The 16,930-nt window shown below is 43.8% G+C and overlaps 1 protein-coding gene across 1 annotated transcript in view; it reads right to left on the bottom strand.

Moving 5' to 3' along the window:
• Positions 1-16,930, bottom strand: part of ATP13A1 (ATPase 13A1) — a 69,545-nt gene that overhangs the window by 34,709 nt on the left and 17,906 nt on the right. Inside the window, exons 4-8 of the mRNA XM_073622518.1 lie at positions 11,859-11,931; positions 8,522-8,677; positions 5,989-6,058; positions 3,476-3,582; positions 1,408-1,537 (exon numbers count right to left, since the gene is read on the bottom strand). Of these exons, the coding sequence (XP_073478619.1) occupies positions 1,408-1,537; positions 3,476-3,582; positions 5,989-6,058; positions 8,522-8,677; positions 11,859-11,931 (536 nt within the window). The remainder of the gene's footprint in view (positions 1-1,407; positions 1,538-3,475; positions 3,583-5,988; positions 6,059-8,521; positions 8,678-11,858; positions 11,932-16,930) is intronic.

Below are 16,930 nucleotides of genomic sequence, written 5' to 3'. Positions count from 1 at the left end.
CCGGGCTCTACTATTTTTGGTGAAGAATCACCGACAAGTCTGTTTGATTCATAGGGCGTATGTCCTATTGAATCCATACTTTCCAGTAAGCCTCAGTGTTATTGGTGGCGGTGTTCCATCTCCCCTTTTCATGCACGTTCAGCAGTGGCTTGAAAATTACCATTTGGGGTATGGTATATATTGGTCTAATCACCTGATATCGCTGCATTTATATGTATGTTATATATTGGTTTAATCACCTGATATCATTATTTCAATATTGCACATGTATACTGTTAGTTTGATATCTTCACAATTATTTTAACTTTGATACATTTAGATATGTATCAGGTTATCTATGCACTTTAGATCACCCATTTAAATTTCAAATTGTTACTAGCGCTGCACCATCACTTTTCCACTTACTCTTTTCAATTGTCATTTGCGGTGCTGGCAGCTTCCCCCCCTTTTTTTGGACAGCGCGATATTTAGCACATTTTTTTCAAGTTTTAACTGTCGTCTTTGTTCCCACTAAGGGAGATTCACCCTCCTAGTGACCGTTGTCCATCAGACAGAAAAGTGATGAGAAAAGCAATATCCTGGAGTGGTCATCAGAATAAGAGGCGAGTGGAAATCCTCAAATGAGGACATCTTGAGGTGAAGAAAATTCTCCCCAATGGGATACAGTATAATTTTAGCTTTAAAGCAGAATTAAACCCAAAAATTTAATATATTGCAGCTTACTGATCATTAGATATGGTGGCTGCATGAGTTTTCTTTTTTTTAGTTTTTTCCCTCTGCTTTCATCTGGTGATCAGACCAATAACACACCTCCTGTATTAGAGTGCCCCAACTCTGGATGAAGGAGCATGGGGTCAACTTTGGACAGCAGCATTGTTAATCTGGGGGGAGGTGAGTGCTAGATGTACTAGCAGTTTTAGATGCACTAACAAATTGAAGCCAAACACCAACTCGCACTTTATAAGCAGTTATAGCAACAGTTTTTTTCCCACTTTTGGGATAAAGGTTTTACATATAAATTAAGGTTTTACAAATAAATTAAAGCTGATCGTTGTAAGCATCCCTGTCAGTGGTAAATGGTTTGTCTCAAACCTTTCTTTGCTACATTTGCAGGTGAACTTGTTCTGCTGAAAAACAAGAGACTTACTGGCTGATCAACAGATAAAAAAAATAAGAAAGCCTAAAAAAGAAAAATGAATGCAGCCGCCACATCTAAGAATTGGTAAGTTGCAATATAATAAAAAAGGTTTGCTTTTGGGTTTATTACCACTTTGATACACATTTTGCCCAAAGTTTAGCTTTAATGTATGGAGGACATGGTTTAATTTAAAACCGGAAACTTAAACCAAAGACCACTCATACTGAAATCCATCATTCCCCGTGCTAGTTGCAAAAAGCAGTACTTACGTTTAAGGCCGGTAGTCGCCTTCTGAGGAGGAGTGTGCTGCACAACCTTGGTGCCACCAAAAATGACATGCAGTCTGGAGTCAGCGTTTAAGTCAAGAACGTGATCTGCATCCAAATCCTCGATAGGCTCCTGCAGAGATCCACACATTGCCATTTTTATTACATGCATATGTTAGTAGATTATACTTCTACAAAGCCTTAATCCAGACAAAACTATTATTTTTGCTTTGGATAAAGTGGGGAAACTCAAGAGCTTCTGGCAGGTTCTTTCATTGTTGTGGCCCCTGTTGGGAAAACTTCCTCTCACAGGGTCCAGAGGAGCAGAAAGCGATGGGAAATCCCTCTAACGGGTTAAGACTAGAGGTCGACCGATATGGGTTTTTCTCTGGCCGATGCCAAAGCCGATATTTAGAAATCGCGGTGGCCGATGGCCGATATATGATGCCGATTTTTTTGGGCCGATATATTAGGCCGATTTTTTTTTTTTTTTCCCCTTCATCTCATAAAATCTAACAGTTAGACCCCTTTCACACTGGGGCGTTTTTCAGGCGCTTTTGGGCTAAAAATAGTGCCTGTAAAATGGCTCCCCTGCAGTCTGTGTGAAAGCCCGAGTGCTTTCACACTAAGGCGATGCGCTGGCAAGATGTTAAAAAAAAGTCCTGCAAGCGGCATCTTTAGAGCGGTGTATACCGCTCCTCCACCACTCCACGCCCATTGAAATGAATGCGCACCACTGCCGAAGCGTCTACAAAGCGTTTCGGCAGCAGCGCTTCAGGGGCGCATTTAACCCCTTCTTCGGCCGCTAGTTGGGTTATAAGTGCCCCGCTAGCAGCCGAATAGCGCCGCTAAAATGACGGTAAAGCGCCGCTAAAATTAACAGCGTTTTACCGTCAACGCCTGCCCGCTCTAGTGTGAAAGCAGCCTTAAGTAATAAGTGATACAGAAAATGTTTTATATTTAAATATTTATTAAACAAAACAAACCTCCAATCAGTTCACTTGTATGTAGAATTTAGATTAAAAAAAAAATAACTATATCTTAAATATTAAATACACAAAAACAGGTAATCAAAACTTTTGGACGAAAAAAATGGGCTAACTTTACTGCTTTTTTTTTTTTTTTTTTTATTTCATTAGTGTATTTTTTTTTTTAAAAATTGCGTTTGAAAGACCGCTGCGCAAATACCGTGTGACATAAAATATTGCAACAACCGCTATTTTATTCCCTAGGGTCTCTGCTAAAAAAAATATATATAATGTTTGGGGGTTCTAAGTGATTTTCTAGCAGAAAATACAGGATTTTTACTTGTAAGCAAAAAGTGTCAGAAAAGATTTAGTCTTTAAATGGTTAAACTGAAAACTTCTCCACGGAGTTCAGTCTATTGATAAAAGAACCTGAAAGAGATACAATGTATCTTCTTATCAGACTTGGCAGGCTGCCCAGAGGAGGAGAGAAGATAACTTCACACAACTTGCAATTGACTTCTATTACAGAAGTCATTTGCAAGTCCCGCTGAATCGGCTTTTTTTATCAGCACAATCAGCCGATGCCGATTAAGTAAAAAAAAGCCAAATATCGGCCGCCGATATATCGGTCGACCCCTAGTTAAGACTGCTACAAGAATTAATTCTGGAGCAGATAAAATTATCACTCTGGTAGGGTTTTTACTGTGTGTGTGGTTTCCAGTCCCAGTAACTTCATTCTCCAAATTTCTTATCTTGGCGTCACTGGGTGTGAACGAAACACAGTAGTGGGAAGAACTCCCCAATAGAGTCTCAGACAGTAATAAAAAACCTGAAAGAGGTTTTTCTTTTAAATAAAAGCCCAAATTGTTACATACTCCTTAGGCACCTAAAAAGCAAAATAACTTGATTTAAACATTTTGGGGGGGTGGTTGTTGGTTGGTTGAGGGGAGATGTAGCAATAACTGAAAAGCACCTAATTTACATCACAGTGCGAAACTCTATTTTAAAAAATTAAATTAAATAAAATGAAAGGAAAAAAAAAAAAAAAAAAAAGAAGAAAAAAGGATTTTAGTGTTCAGCATCAAGGAATAGAGAACTCTTGCCTTCATTTGAGGGACAGACTCTCCAGTCAGCATTGCTTCATCCACAATACATCGTCCTCGGAGCAGCAGAACATCACAAGGAACCAAGTTCTCATTGGCTGACCTTCCTGAAAAAAAAATGCACACGTTTATTGACCAACATCTAAATCAAACATTTAAACAAGTTCATAATTTGGGTAACGGTGTCCTGTTAACTGTAGCCTTGTTGTGTCCTGCAAGCAACCCCCTTTGTGACCAAAAGTCACTAATGCCTAGGCTAAATTTTGCAGTGTTCACGTCACTGCCCTGTGGTAAAGCGCGTTACTAATATTGGTGTGATACGGTGCTATTCACTGTGAACGGCACTCCAGCACACCTTTCCCATATATGTGCATTGCCGAGCAACACAAGGTTCTCTGTACAGTGTTACATAAAATAGTACAAGCACTTTTTTAGTGCCTATGACAGCACATTAAAAGTTAATGGATTACCTTAACACAACGTAGTGCATGTAAAAATAAAAATCATTTTTATAAAAGTGGTGTCAACGGGCAATCCTCCTTTAAAAAATATACATATATATATATATATATATATATATATATACACACACACACATATATACGAATACTGTAATGTAGATGAAATTAAACAGATTAACAGGCTGAAGTCCTATTTTGTGAATGAAGCCTCCAGCCTGCATGTGATTATCAAGTCATAGGTGATAAACTGATCGCATGATCAATCATCTAATTGGCCCCCCATTTGTCAGTGGTGGGGGGGGGAGATTTGGTGCCAGAGCTGTAAGTGACAAGCCAGACAGTTTCTGCTAGTAAGGGGTTAATGCATCTATAGTAGTGAACCAGTGGAACCTGGTGTAGATATACAAGAACAAAAAATTTAATTTTAACAGCTCAAAATACACACACATTAAGGGTTAATGGCTAAAAACAAAGCCCATTGCAGACTTATAAAAAAATCAATATAATGCATGCAATGTATGTAAAAATTAATTGTCCAAAAAGGTCAAAAGCTGATCCAAAAGTATCCATGGGAAAACATTGAATCCATCCACAGTAAAAAATAAAATAAATAAATAAACCGACCAAAGATGGAATTGGGGATCACAAGTCCTTTATATGGAGGGGAGAGGTGTCATTTTTACTAAGGGCCCTTTCACACTGGGGCGGTTTGCAGGCGCTATTGTGCTAATAATAGCGCCTGCAAACCGACCCGAAAGTGCCGCAGCTTTGATTCCAGTGTGAAAGCCCCGAGGGCTTTCACACTGGATCGGTGCGCTGACAGGACGGGAAAAAAAGTCCTGCTAGCAGCATCTTCGGAGCGGTGAAGGAGCACAGTGTATACCGCTCCTGCCCATTGAAATCAATGGGACAGCGCGACTATAACGCCGGCAAAGCGCCTCTGCAGAGGCGCTTTGATGTGGTTTTTAACCCTTTCTCGGCTGCTAGCGGGGAGTAAAACCACCCCTCTAGAGGCCGAATACCGATGGTAAAGCGCCGCTTACAATAGCGGCGCTTTACCACCGATGCCGCCCCCGCCATAGTGTGAAAGGGCCCTTAGGGCAGTGATGCACATGCACTCTGCATTGCTTAGTGACAACCTCAGAGGTTCTGGGATCCTGGAAAGTCTAATTTCCCTTATCAGGAACACACACACACAACACAACACAATCACTAACAACTAAGCAGTATAAAAGGACTGCCTGATTGGATAGTTTAGGACTTGCAAAAAAAAATCTCTGAAGACTTTGACGCTTGAAGCTAAAGAAACACAAGATAATTGGAGCTATAGTCGACAAAGAACAAATAACTGTTCATCACCTCAGGAAGAGAAGCTGAATACCATCTATATCTGGCTCCTGTGTGGTACAGGCCGCTTGCTGTGGTGGACTGTGGATGGATTCCCATGGATAATTTTGGATCAGCTTTTGACCTTTTGGGCAATTTTTACATACATTACACGCATTATACTGATTTTTTTATATCTCTGCAATTGGCTTTGTTTTGATTTGTTAAGCCTTGATGTGTGTGTTTTCTGCGCAGCTGAATTTAAATTTTTTGATCCAAGATTGAAAGCCACAAGCAATACGCATCAACTGGTGGCTCTTAAAGGATGCTTCAGCATGGGGAATGTTAAATGAAACTACAGGCCACTATATTCCCTCACTGTTGTTAACATCTTCACCTGCTCTTCTTCTAGATTCACCATCTAGAGCCATCTTTATTTGCCGCCTGGGATGATGCAACTCTCATGCATGTGTGTGGGAGTTGATACATCCCATCACCAAGGCATGCTGAAAATGTACACCGAGCTGCTCATGCACAAATCAGTGTACATGCTAAAAGAAGTTTCTATTGGAGAAGAGCTAAAGAAACTTATTGGAGAAGAGACACATTCTGTATCTTCTGTAATAAAAAGTTTTCCTACAAGCAATTTATTTTTTTAAGATAAAGTTCAACTTTGATATACAGGCTGCAAACAGAAAGGGGTTATTTATGTATATGAAAGCTTACCTATAGACACAATGTCACCTGGAATGATTTCATCGCTGGAGACTGGCCTCCATTTCCGATTTCTGTACACCTTAGAAACAGACAAACATGTTGAACGTGAAGCATAATTTACTCACATGATAAATTGTGAAAACACCACAAACTCTTTAATGGTCAATGATAAATTGCAAAACAACTAAAACGGACAAAAACTAAATTGTTTAATCAATGCAAGTCCTTCCGCCGACACACATCAATGCTGGAATCCAGCAAACCCCAACTTCCTTGCTGGAATGAAGACCCAGTGTTGACTCCAGTTTTAAAGTGACAGGACACATGTAGGATGAGAGAGTGTGAGTGAAAGGAGGTTCAGGCAATAGGAACATATGAGAGTCCTAGAATACAACCAACATACCATATATACTCGAGTATAAGCTGACCCTAATATAAGCCGAGGCACCTAATTTTACCACAAAAAACTGGGAAAACTTATTGACTCGAGTGTAAGCCTAGGGTGAGAAATGCGCAGCTACTGTAAGTGGAAAAGAGGGTCAACAACGCCCATTTGCAGCCTCAATGTGCCCGTTTGCAGCCATAGGTCCCCCGAACTTCAAACTCAGTAGTTAAGGGTTCCTAGATGCCCCCTAGCTGCAGCCAAAATTTGGGGTCTCTGAACCCAAAGGGTCCCGAAATGACATTGCTGCAGATGGACACAGTTGACCGAATTAGGGGCCCCAAATTCGGTTCGGAAAATGTCAAGCACTTTTCTGCAGCAGAGAATGACATTTTCCGAACAGACTTTGGGGCCGGGTATCTCGGGACCAGAGACCAGAACTTGCTAGAGGAAGATGTGGCACTTTCAGCAGGAAAACAAGAGAACATAAGACCTGGTTCTTATCAGCTGGTATGGGCTCCAGAATATAAAAGCATGGGTATTCTATGATAAAAGGATTTGGATAATACCTCCAGGCAAATAGAGAAGCAGTTTTTTGTGCTCCGATTAGCATTGGGGGAACTGCTTCAAATAAAGGATGCAGACTGCTGGGTCCACTGTCTCCCTAGGACTGAAAAAGCAAAAAATTGTTTTGTCTAGGTTCCTGGCTGAAGTTTTGGCAGCTTAAAATGTATCTATGGTCAAAGCATGCAGGGAATTCAGAAAGTTGTGGAAAGAGATGGAAAGCAGACATGCATCGCTCACATGAAAGAAGATTTTCCAAGTAAGCTTCCATAGGATTGTCAATAATAATTGCTTGTTTTGCAATTAGAATGCTCATGGTATAAAATGAAAGTATGCTGTCACTATAAATCTCCTTTAAGGGATATCACCACCTGAGATCTGATGTATATTTGTAAACCATCTCTATATGTAACAAGCAATAATAAATGCTCCACAGAGTTGAAAGCAAATCAGACTGTTTTCAAATACAACATGCTTTAACAAATTATATATATATATATATATATATATATGTGAAAAAAGTTATAGTTTTCGTCAAGCAATAAAATGTTAAAATGGAAAAGCGAACATCTACTGCTAAAAAAAAAAAAAATAAAAAATCACAAGGTCAGGCTGTTAAACGCAGGTGTGTCATAGCAGGAAACGATGGGTGGAATCTTCCTTTAAACCAAAAGTGCAACTAAAGCCAGAACTTTTTTTCCTTTAAAGCCCCAAAAATGTTGGGTTAATTGCTCATTTTTGTGTAGGGGAGAGATGGAGAGATATACTTACAAGATGCTCCCCACACAAGCACAACATTTTGTATAAACAGACAGAGTATTGTAACATAATGAAGTGTCTGTGCTGCATTAAAATAAAACATTTCTTAATCCTGCCTACTGGGGGCATACGCAAATTTAATGGGCATGGGTGAGCAGGTGACTCTCCTGCTTATTTCCCATGCGACAACGCTAGCCGCTTCCCTGATTGGTCAGTGTCACATAGCGTAGAGAAGGAATACAAAGGCGTATATGAGCTCAGACAAGAATATTCAGAGCTTACAGAGGGCTTTCTTACCCCAATACCAGTAGCCAGACAGTTACAGGAGCGTGGAAGGGAGGGTGTATGCTGCTGGGAAAGGAGGGACTTGTAACCAAGTAAACCCTTTAATTTGCCCTTTTTTGTCAATTTTTTTTATTCACGACAAAGTGACCGTGTATGTAAATCCCACCTCTGACAACATCATACTTTCCTCCCCAATGCTCCCCTGCCTCTCCTTCATCCATCGACGCCACCAAAAAATACCTGGTTCTTCTAAGTAAGGAGGAACATGTGACCTCCTCCCATGAAGCAGATTTCCAATCTAGCAGCCAATTGGGAGACCCAAGCAATATAACAAGATGGAGAGGCTGACTTAACCTCTGAGCTTCAACACCAGGTCACACTGGGTATTTTGGAGATGAGAGAATAAAGCAGAATGTAGGGCTGGCTTTACATGCCAATTCAAAGCTAAGTGACCATATGTGTAAGTTGACAGCATTTAAATAGCAAGTAAATGGCAATACAATGAAGAGAAAGATATTATAAGAGCAAGACATTTTTCAGTTCTCTCCTCACCTGAATCATATAAGGCTTGTTCCCCATCTTCCTGATCTCAGACAGGTTCCTCATCTGTTGCTGGACCAGAGAGGCCTCAAATGCCACCAACATAAAGAGGGTGAAGACACTGTAGTACCAATATTCATCTAGGCACCAGAGGCCAACACAAAATACCTGCCAAAAAATACAGACAATGAACACTCAAATGTCAACATTCAGGAACAAAAAGACAGGCAACTTTTTTCCTAAACCTCTATTCCTGGAGGTTTAGGAAAACAAACCTCTTCCACATTTTCTATACTGTAGCAGAAATGACCTGAATATTAAAAGGATAATTGCACTTTAGGACAAAATACACTTATCCTTTTGGCTCCCTTTCCCCTGACTTAACTAACCCATTTTTCCCCTCCACAGAGGCGTAATTCTCTAGATCCAATGGTACTGTCCTCTGGTGACTGTTTACATCCTGGCTGTGCCTTAGCATTACATCTCAATAGACTTCTATGAAGCCGTCTCCCACCATCCCACTTCATGCCTAGCCACAGGACATAGCGTCGAGTCCTCTGAACTGTTGTTTTTATGCACGTTGCACTTTTTTGGGTGAATTATTGGCATTCACTTGATTATTGCACGTTAGAAAAAGGATTATTGTTCTTAGTTACTTGGATTGAATATTGCTACTATTTGTCACCATTTAATAAGTTTAGGCATCATTAATCACCTGAGCTCACGTTATTTTTCACCTTTTGAGTCGCACATTGATTGATGTCATTGTTGATACTTTTCTTTTATTAGTTATTTGGAAGATTGTCTTATTTCACCTTTTCATTATATATTGTTTTATATTCATTATTTTAGTTTGGATGAGGTAGCGCCACATATTTATTTATTTCAGTTTCATCTTGGTACACCCTGCTCTCGACCTCAGTAAGCCTGCAGTCAGAAGGCAGCAGTGGACATCTTGTTACACCCAGCCCATATTGTCGCTTCTCCAATGTAACAAGATGGCCGCTGCCGCTTTCTGACTGCAGGCTTACTGCGGCCGAGTGCAGGGTGTAGGGTGTACCAAGAAGGGCGTTGCGGTGTTCTGACAGAACGTCACTTCCATTACAGAGTCTGATGGGTCGCCGATTCTGACGGAACTATTTGTCTTGGGAAAATAACAAATATATTTTAAAATTTATTGTTATTTATTTTATAAGTTGCAGCGAGGCCAATCTGTGCCCATTAGTCGGTTCCACCTATCAGTGCCCATCAGTGCTGCATATTAGTGCTTCCTCATCAGGATCCCCCATCAGTGTCACCTATCAGTGCTCCAAATTTGTGCCTCCTCCGTGCCAGCCCATCAGTGCCGCCTCAGTGTCACCTATCAGTATCAATCAGTGCCGCATTTTAGTGCCTCCTCATCAGTGACACCCCATCAGTGCCTGCCCATCAGTCGGTGTCACCTATCAATGCCCATGAGTGTTGCATATTTGTGCCTTCTCTTCAGTGCCACCTCATCAGTGTCACCTATCAGTATCTCATCAGTGCCTCCCCATCAGACAGTGTCACCTATTAGTGCGGCCTCATCAGTGTCACCTATCAGTGCCCATCAGTGCTGCATATTAGTGCCTCATCAGTGCCGCCTCAGTGCTGCATATTAGTGCCTCGTCATCAGTGCCACCCCAGTGCCGCCTCATTAGTGTCAACCATCGGTGCCCATCAGTGCTGCATATTAGTGCCACCCCATCAGCGCCCCCTATCAGTGCTGCATATTTGTGCCTCATCAGTGACACCCAATCAGTGCCCTGCAGTACCGCCTCATCAGTGCTGCATAAGAAGCTATCATTAGTCTATTGTGTTTTTAAAACTGTCACATGACATTAAAGAAAAGTATCGGCGAGTACTTGAAAAAAGTATCGGCACTAGTACTCGGTCTTAAAAAAGTGGTATTGGTGCAAACCTAATTTCTGTAGCATTTAACCTAAAATGGGATCCAACTATAGTAAAAATAACTGCCTATTATGTATTCCACTTCGTTTAGTGAGCTGTAAAGGTTTTTAACGGGCCACTTATTACAGTTTAGAATACCTTTGTTTTTCAAAAGCACACTTCTAATTTAAGGCTAAATAAATTATTATTAACTTTATGCAGGCGCCGGTTTTATATTTCCATGGAAATTTGGATTTGTAAATCCTGTGTGTTTGCTGCTCAAAAAACTGAATTTTATTTACTTAAAAAAAAAAAAAATAATAATAATAATGTGTTTTATAAACACATTCTGGTGTGAACAGGCCCTAAAAACGAAAGTTCAACTACTTGCGGACCGCCGTCGTCATTATATGGTGGCTGTTTAATGTGGAATACCATTATTATGGCAGCAGGTAGCTGCCATAACCCCGGTATTGTTTTAAACAGCGGGTGGTCCGCTTTCAGATAAAAGTGGTCTTTGTGACGGATTCGCAGCGAGATCCCTTTTATCGGCGGTGGAAGAGGTGCCCGCCCCTCCGCTCCCTGGTGGTCTCCGCCGCTTACCGGAGCCGTCAGTAGTGGAGGAGACGATCGGGTCCTCTCCCCTGTGAAGCTGGATGCAGAGTGAGGGAAAGATGGCCCCCATTCGGCTTCATACCATTGGATGACCAAAGCAATGTCAAACGTCACTTCCGCCTAATGGTCTTAAAGGGGATTTTTTTTTTTTTTTCCCAATAAAAAAATAAACACATACGCAAGTCGCGTCCGCATATGAATATCAAACCACACATGTGAGGTATTGCTGCGATCATTAGAGCAAGAGCAATAATTCTAGCAAAAGCAAGAAGGGAGATTTTTAAGGGTAAAAGTTTGTCGCCATTCCACGAGCGGGAGCAATTTTGAAGCGTGACATGTTAGGTATCAATTTAGTGGGCATAACATTATCTTTCACAATATAAAAAAAAACTGGGCTAACTTTACTGTTTTCCTATTTTTGGATTTATGTTTTTCCAAAATAATGGAGTTTTTAAGGCCGCTGTGCAAATACGGTGATACAAAGTATTGCAACGACCCCCATTTTATTCTCTAGGGTGTCTGGAAAAAAAAATATATATAATGGTTTTAAGGGTTCTAAGTAATTTTCTAGCAGAAAAAAATGATTTTAACTCGTAAACAACAGATCTCAAAAAGAGGCTCTGTCCTTAAGTAGTTAAAGACATTACATTTAACAAATTACCCAATAGCTTTGTCAAGTTGAGCCCAACATTCTAAAGCAATATAAAAACAGTCTCCAAAACCTTTGTTTCGCTCCAACCGTTTCCCATGTATGCCTATAACATGACAGGTCCAATTACCCTGCAAATAATTGTCAGACATGTTGGATTATTATAAAGACTCGTACCTGAAACACAAAGAACGGTGCAATGGCTCTCTCTTTAAACAGATGTAGAAAATCAGGAACAACCATCTCTGCTCTAAGGACAGAAACAAACAAATTTCAGGGTGGTAGCGCAATATCTGATTAACTGAGAAAATTAAACTTTTGTATTGAGCTAGAAACATATGTAAAGACAAAACCGTGTGTGTGTGTATTTTAAGTGGTAAAAAGTTGTTTAACTACACACCCCATTAAAAATTTTCAGTGATCTACGTCCTAACTTCTCACAACGGAACAGTGGAAGAACTAAGAGGAGATCCAGTCCCCCCACAAAAAAATGAAAAGTCAGCAGCTACAAAATACTGTAGCTGCTGACTTTTACTGTTAGAACACTTACCTGTCCTGGAATCCAGCGATGTCGGCACCCCAGCCATTGTTACAATCAGCCCTCGGGTGCTGCCGCCGCCACTGCAAAGAAAACCTTGCGGCGTCACTGGCGGTTCCCTACTGCACTGCACTTAGTGAATGGCCCGGCGGCGGGAGAAGGAGGAGGGTGGACGAACTTCTGGGGGACCTCAAAGCAACCAGGTCTTCCAGGAAGTGGGGACGGGTACCTATCAAAACCAGGTACCCGTTCCCCCTCCCCCCTAAAGGTGTATTCTATGCTGTTCATACTCAGTCACTATGAGATTTTTTTTCTGTATTCTGCAAAAACCCTGGTTGATCCTGCTGTTCTCCATCTCCCCCTTCTGTTCATTTCCCCAATTCAGCTAGGGATTTTGCAGCTGCGGTGGCAATTCGGCACACTCAGTGTTCAGTGAGTTTCTATGCTGAGCATTTCATTCCCATCCCATCTGAGCAGCCCAAGTGACTATAGAGTCACACATGTGGGTGTATACACAGTGGTAAATGACAGCCCGCTCCCTCCTCCTCCATGGCCACTAACCAGCTAAACACAATAGGGGTGGGATATTACATGTAGATTAAAAGGAGGAATCACCGCCCTCTTATTCTAAGAAACAGACTGGAGGGGTGTGACAAAGCCTGTGACTGGCAGAAATCTGCCCACTTCATGTTATTGCCAAAAAATAATAAACATTTGATTTAAAAATGAGTTAATTGACAGAAACAGCGCTCCATTATTCAGAACCATAGGGTTATACCGTCCCCTACAGGAGTAGGACACTAGGCAGAAAAAAAGGTCTTGGCTACGCCTATGGGCAGGTGGTATACACCCCCCTCTCTGCTATAGGCCTTCAGTTTAGTAATAGACAGTGTCGGAAGTATTAAAACTCCTTAGAGGGGTGGGTGCTGTGTCTGTCAATGAACTCAGAGAAATGGATTTTACGGCAAGTCAAAAATCCCATTTTCTCTTTTGTTCATTGACAGACACAGCGCTCCATTATTCAGAACCATAGGGATGTCCCAAAGCAGTGCCAAACATGAGGGGTGGGACAACGAAAAATCCCAAGGCTAACGCAAGAGCCAACCAAGTAACAGGAGCTCAACACAGAACAATCTTGAGCCCAACCTGAACAATACCCTTTAAAGAGGGAATAGACCCTCTAAACAGCAGCCTGAAAAACCTTGCAGCCAAAAGAGGCTTCAGCAGATGCCAACACATCCACTTCGTAGAATGTTGTGAAAGTGTACACCGACGACCAAGTGGCCACCTTGCAAACTTGTGCAACGGACGCCTGATGACAGAAGGCCCAAGAAGCACTGAGCGCCCAAAAAGAATGCGCCGTAACAGGGAAAGGAGGAAACCGATCCCTGACATAATAGGCTAGAGTCATCACCTGTCCGATCCATCCAGAAATGGTCGCAGAAGAAGCAGACAGCCCCTTTCTTGGCCCGTCTGATCACAGTGAAGCTGACCTCCAAAAAGGACTCAGTGGCTGCCAAATACACTCAAATCCCCCAAACCACATCCAGGGCAGATAAGACAGATTCCCTAGGATGTGTTGACCAGGGACACAAGGAAGGCAATACACTCTCCTTATTCAAATGGAAAACCGGGGAACGATGGAAAAGGGCGAAGAACCACCTTAACCTTGTGTAACCCTGGGTAAAGTGTACGACAAGATAACACTACCATTTCCGACACCCTGCAGAGGTGATAGCCACCAAGAGGCCACCTTCTGAGACAGAGTAAGCAGTGGAATCTCCAGAATATTGTGAGAGAGACTTCTGGAGAACCGGAATCGCCAAGTTCAGATCCCACGGTGGTAGAAGAGACCGCACCCGTGGAAACAGACATCAAAACCCCTTCGAATAAAAAAGGTACACACCAGGGAGTGCAAGACCAGGGGATGCTGAAGAAGACCACCCAGGCTGACACCTGGGCATTGATGGTACTTGAGGCCCATTCTTGCTTAACCCCCCATGAAGGAAGGTCGGAATCAGAGCCACCGAGAAAGGACGATGAATGCCCGGTGACTCAGACCAGGATTTATGCGCTTTCTACATCCAAGGTTAGACTCCCGGGGGGGAGCCCCCGAAGTAAATCTGTCCACGATCCAGACATAGTCTGATCGCTCGAAGTTCCAGAGTATTGCTCGGTAGTCCGGATTCCACCAGCGTCCATTGACCCTGAGCAGAGCTCAGTCCCAGGACATCTCCCCACCCAGACAGACTAGCATTGGTGGTCACCTTGTTCAATACAAGGGGAGAAAGGATTTACCCTGCCGAGGAACCGGAGAGCGAAGCCACCAGACCAGGGAACCTCCGGTTTCCTGGCTCAGCCGAATCAGATTGTCCAGAGACCTCGGGCACTTGTCCAATTATGCCAGGATCTCCCTGATGGGAGCTTCTATGGAACTATGCAAATGGAATCACCTCAAAAGGGTAGATGCCATCAGACCCAACACCGACATGCAGGTCCGCAGGGAAGCCCACCTGCCGGACAACAGTAAATAAAAAAAATTAAGCATGCAACTTCTGGCGTTTGTCCAGAGGAAGAAACACTCTGGCCAGAGCTTAAGCTCGGATCAGGATCAGATAATCCAAATGTTCTGGAAAGGGCCAAAGCAGACTTTAGATAGTATAGAAGCCAACTGAAATCTGTCAAGGTCAGTATAGGGGCTAACGTTGCCCCTCGTGGTAGTCGAGGGCTCGCAGAAGATCGTCCAGGCAGCCCAGGACCGCAAACCCCCACTGACGTAACCACGCCAGATCCGGGGCCCAACACCTTGTGAACACTCGAGGAGTGATGGCAAGAACAAAGGGCAACACCACACGCAGACAATGCTCAGCACCCACAGCAAAATGGAGGAATTGCTGGAATCGGTCACATAGTGGAATGTGTAAGTAAGCATTTGTGATGTCGATAGAAGTCAGAGAGTCCCCATGACGAAGGGGTGCCACTGCCGAGCCGACGGACCCCATCCTGAACTTCTGTACCAACACAAGGCAGGTCAAGGCCTTGAGGTCCAGAATTGGACGTACCATGCCCTCCATCTTTTGTACTGTGAACAGGTTTGAATAAAACCCCCCCGAAAATGTTCCCGACATGGGAACCGGGACAATCACACTCTGAAGCAACAGGGCTTGCTGTCTAAGCACCACTGTGGAAATAGACCCAGCAACCAGGGGAAATGTGGCCAAGAGGCATAGCAGACAAACTGCAGCGCCTAGACCAACAAGTTTACCAATGTAGCAAGGCAGGGGGGAATTCTGCTCCCCCTACAGGTATGTCAGCTGGATCTTTAGAAGCCGATTCCTCTATTGGAATCATGGTTGCCTTGAGCATCCTAGAGACAGGGGGGAATCACTATTGGTGGAAAAGTCCACTTCTGAAGAAGGGACTCCTCAAAGGGGTACCTTACAGCAAGCGTTTTCGGAAGCACAAAGGGCACTTTGGACACTCCCAGTCTTTGACAAAATAAGAGGGAGAAGGGAACGCTGTTGCCACGCAAGCCGGCTTATGGGTGCCAAATGGGAAACCAGCCCTCCGCCTCAGCCACCGCTGAATCCTCCATCTTGAAAGGTTCCCCCACAGATATAATAAGTGCGACAACCAGCGCCTTTTCGTGCACCACTGCGGTTGTGGAGGAATCATCCTCACTCCCTGATAGGACAGGGAGCGTGGCCACCAACCCCGCAAGGTGGGACACGTCCGTGGTGGCAGAGCCAGATATAGGATCGTCCGAGGCCCCACACAGGGGGGCCCCAGAACGAGGCCCCACACAGAGGGGACGCTAACCGAGACCCCACATAGGGGATGCTCCTCCTGCTTATGTTTCCCTGTAGACAGGCTGGGAGAGCTAAGGACGCATTCATACCAAGGTAGCCTGTTACAGTGCATAAGACACGTTATGTCTCAGGCTGTGTTAAGACCGCCCTTTCCTTGGAATGGGTTGCAAACACACCACAATGGATCAAAACTTGTACCTGCTGCATTTTTGATACAGTGGTCCGTTACCATGCATTGTGGAGGTGCTTTGGGGTGCCAATCACAATAAATGGTGAAACCACCAAAGAGCATAACATGCAGTATCGCAACAGCCCAGTCTTAACAGGACCTAAGTATATCTAGGGGACACATAGGGGACGCTGACCGAGGCACCACATGAGGCGCCACTGAGACCCCTCACAGGGGGCCCAGGCCGAGGCCCCTCACAGGGAGCATCAGGAGCACCCGCGCTGAGCCCACCTAAAAGGACACTGAAAAGGAGATAGCCCTAAATTTTCGGCCGCCCGCGGGGGGACCAGCACCAGGTTGGTAGGCAGCAAAGCCACGGCCTAAATTTTCAGCCGCCTGCCGTGAGTGCGTTGCCATCGGGGGGAGACCGGACCAATCCGAGCCGCTGAACGGAGGGTGGACACCAAAAAATGGATAGCGACGGCCTCCGCCACCCACCCACCCTGCGCCCGGTCAGCCAGTCCCCCGATCGTGGATGCCCAGTCACCCGCCTCCTAGGCCCAATCACTGCAACAGGTGGGCCCAAGGGATGCCCCCCAGTAGCAACCTCGAGGATGGAAGGGGGGGTACAGTGTGTCCAAAAGCACCAAGGTCAGAAGCCTGGGCCTCATCCGGGGAGAGAGGTGGAGGAGAACCCTGGATGGACCGACCACCCCAGGGAGTACCCGTGCCC

This window comes from Aquarana catesbeiana, linkage group LG03 (assembly GCF_042186555.1).
Source record: "Aquarana catesbeiana isolate 2022-GZ linkage group LG03, ASM4218655v1, whole genome shotgun sequence".
Classification (NCBI taxonomy): Eukaryota; Metazoa; Chordata; class Amphibia; order Anura; family Ranidae; genus Aquarana; species Aquarana catesbeiana.
This window is presented reverse-complemented; position numbering and strand designations above follow the sequence as displayed.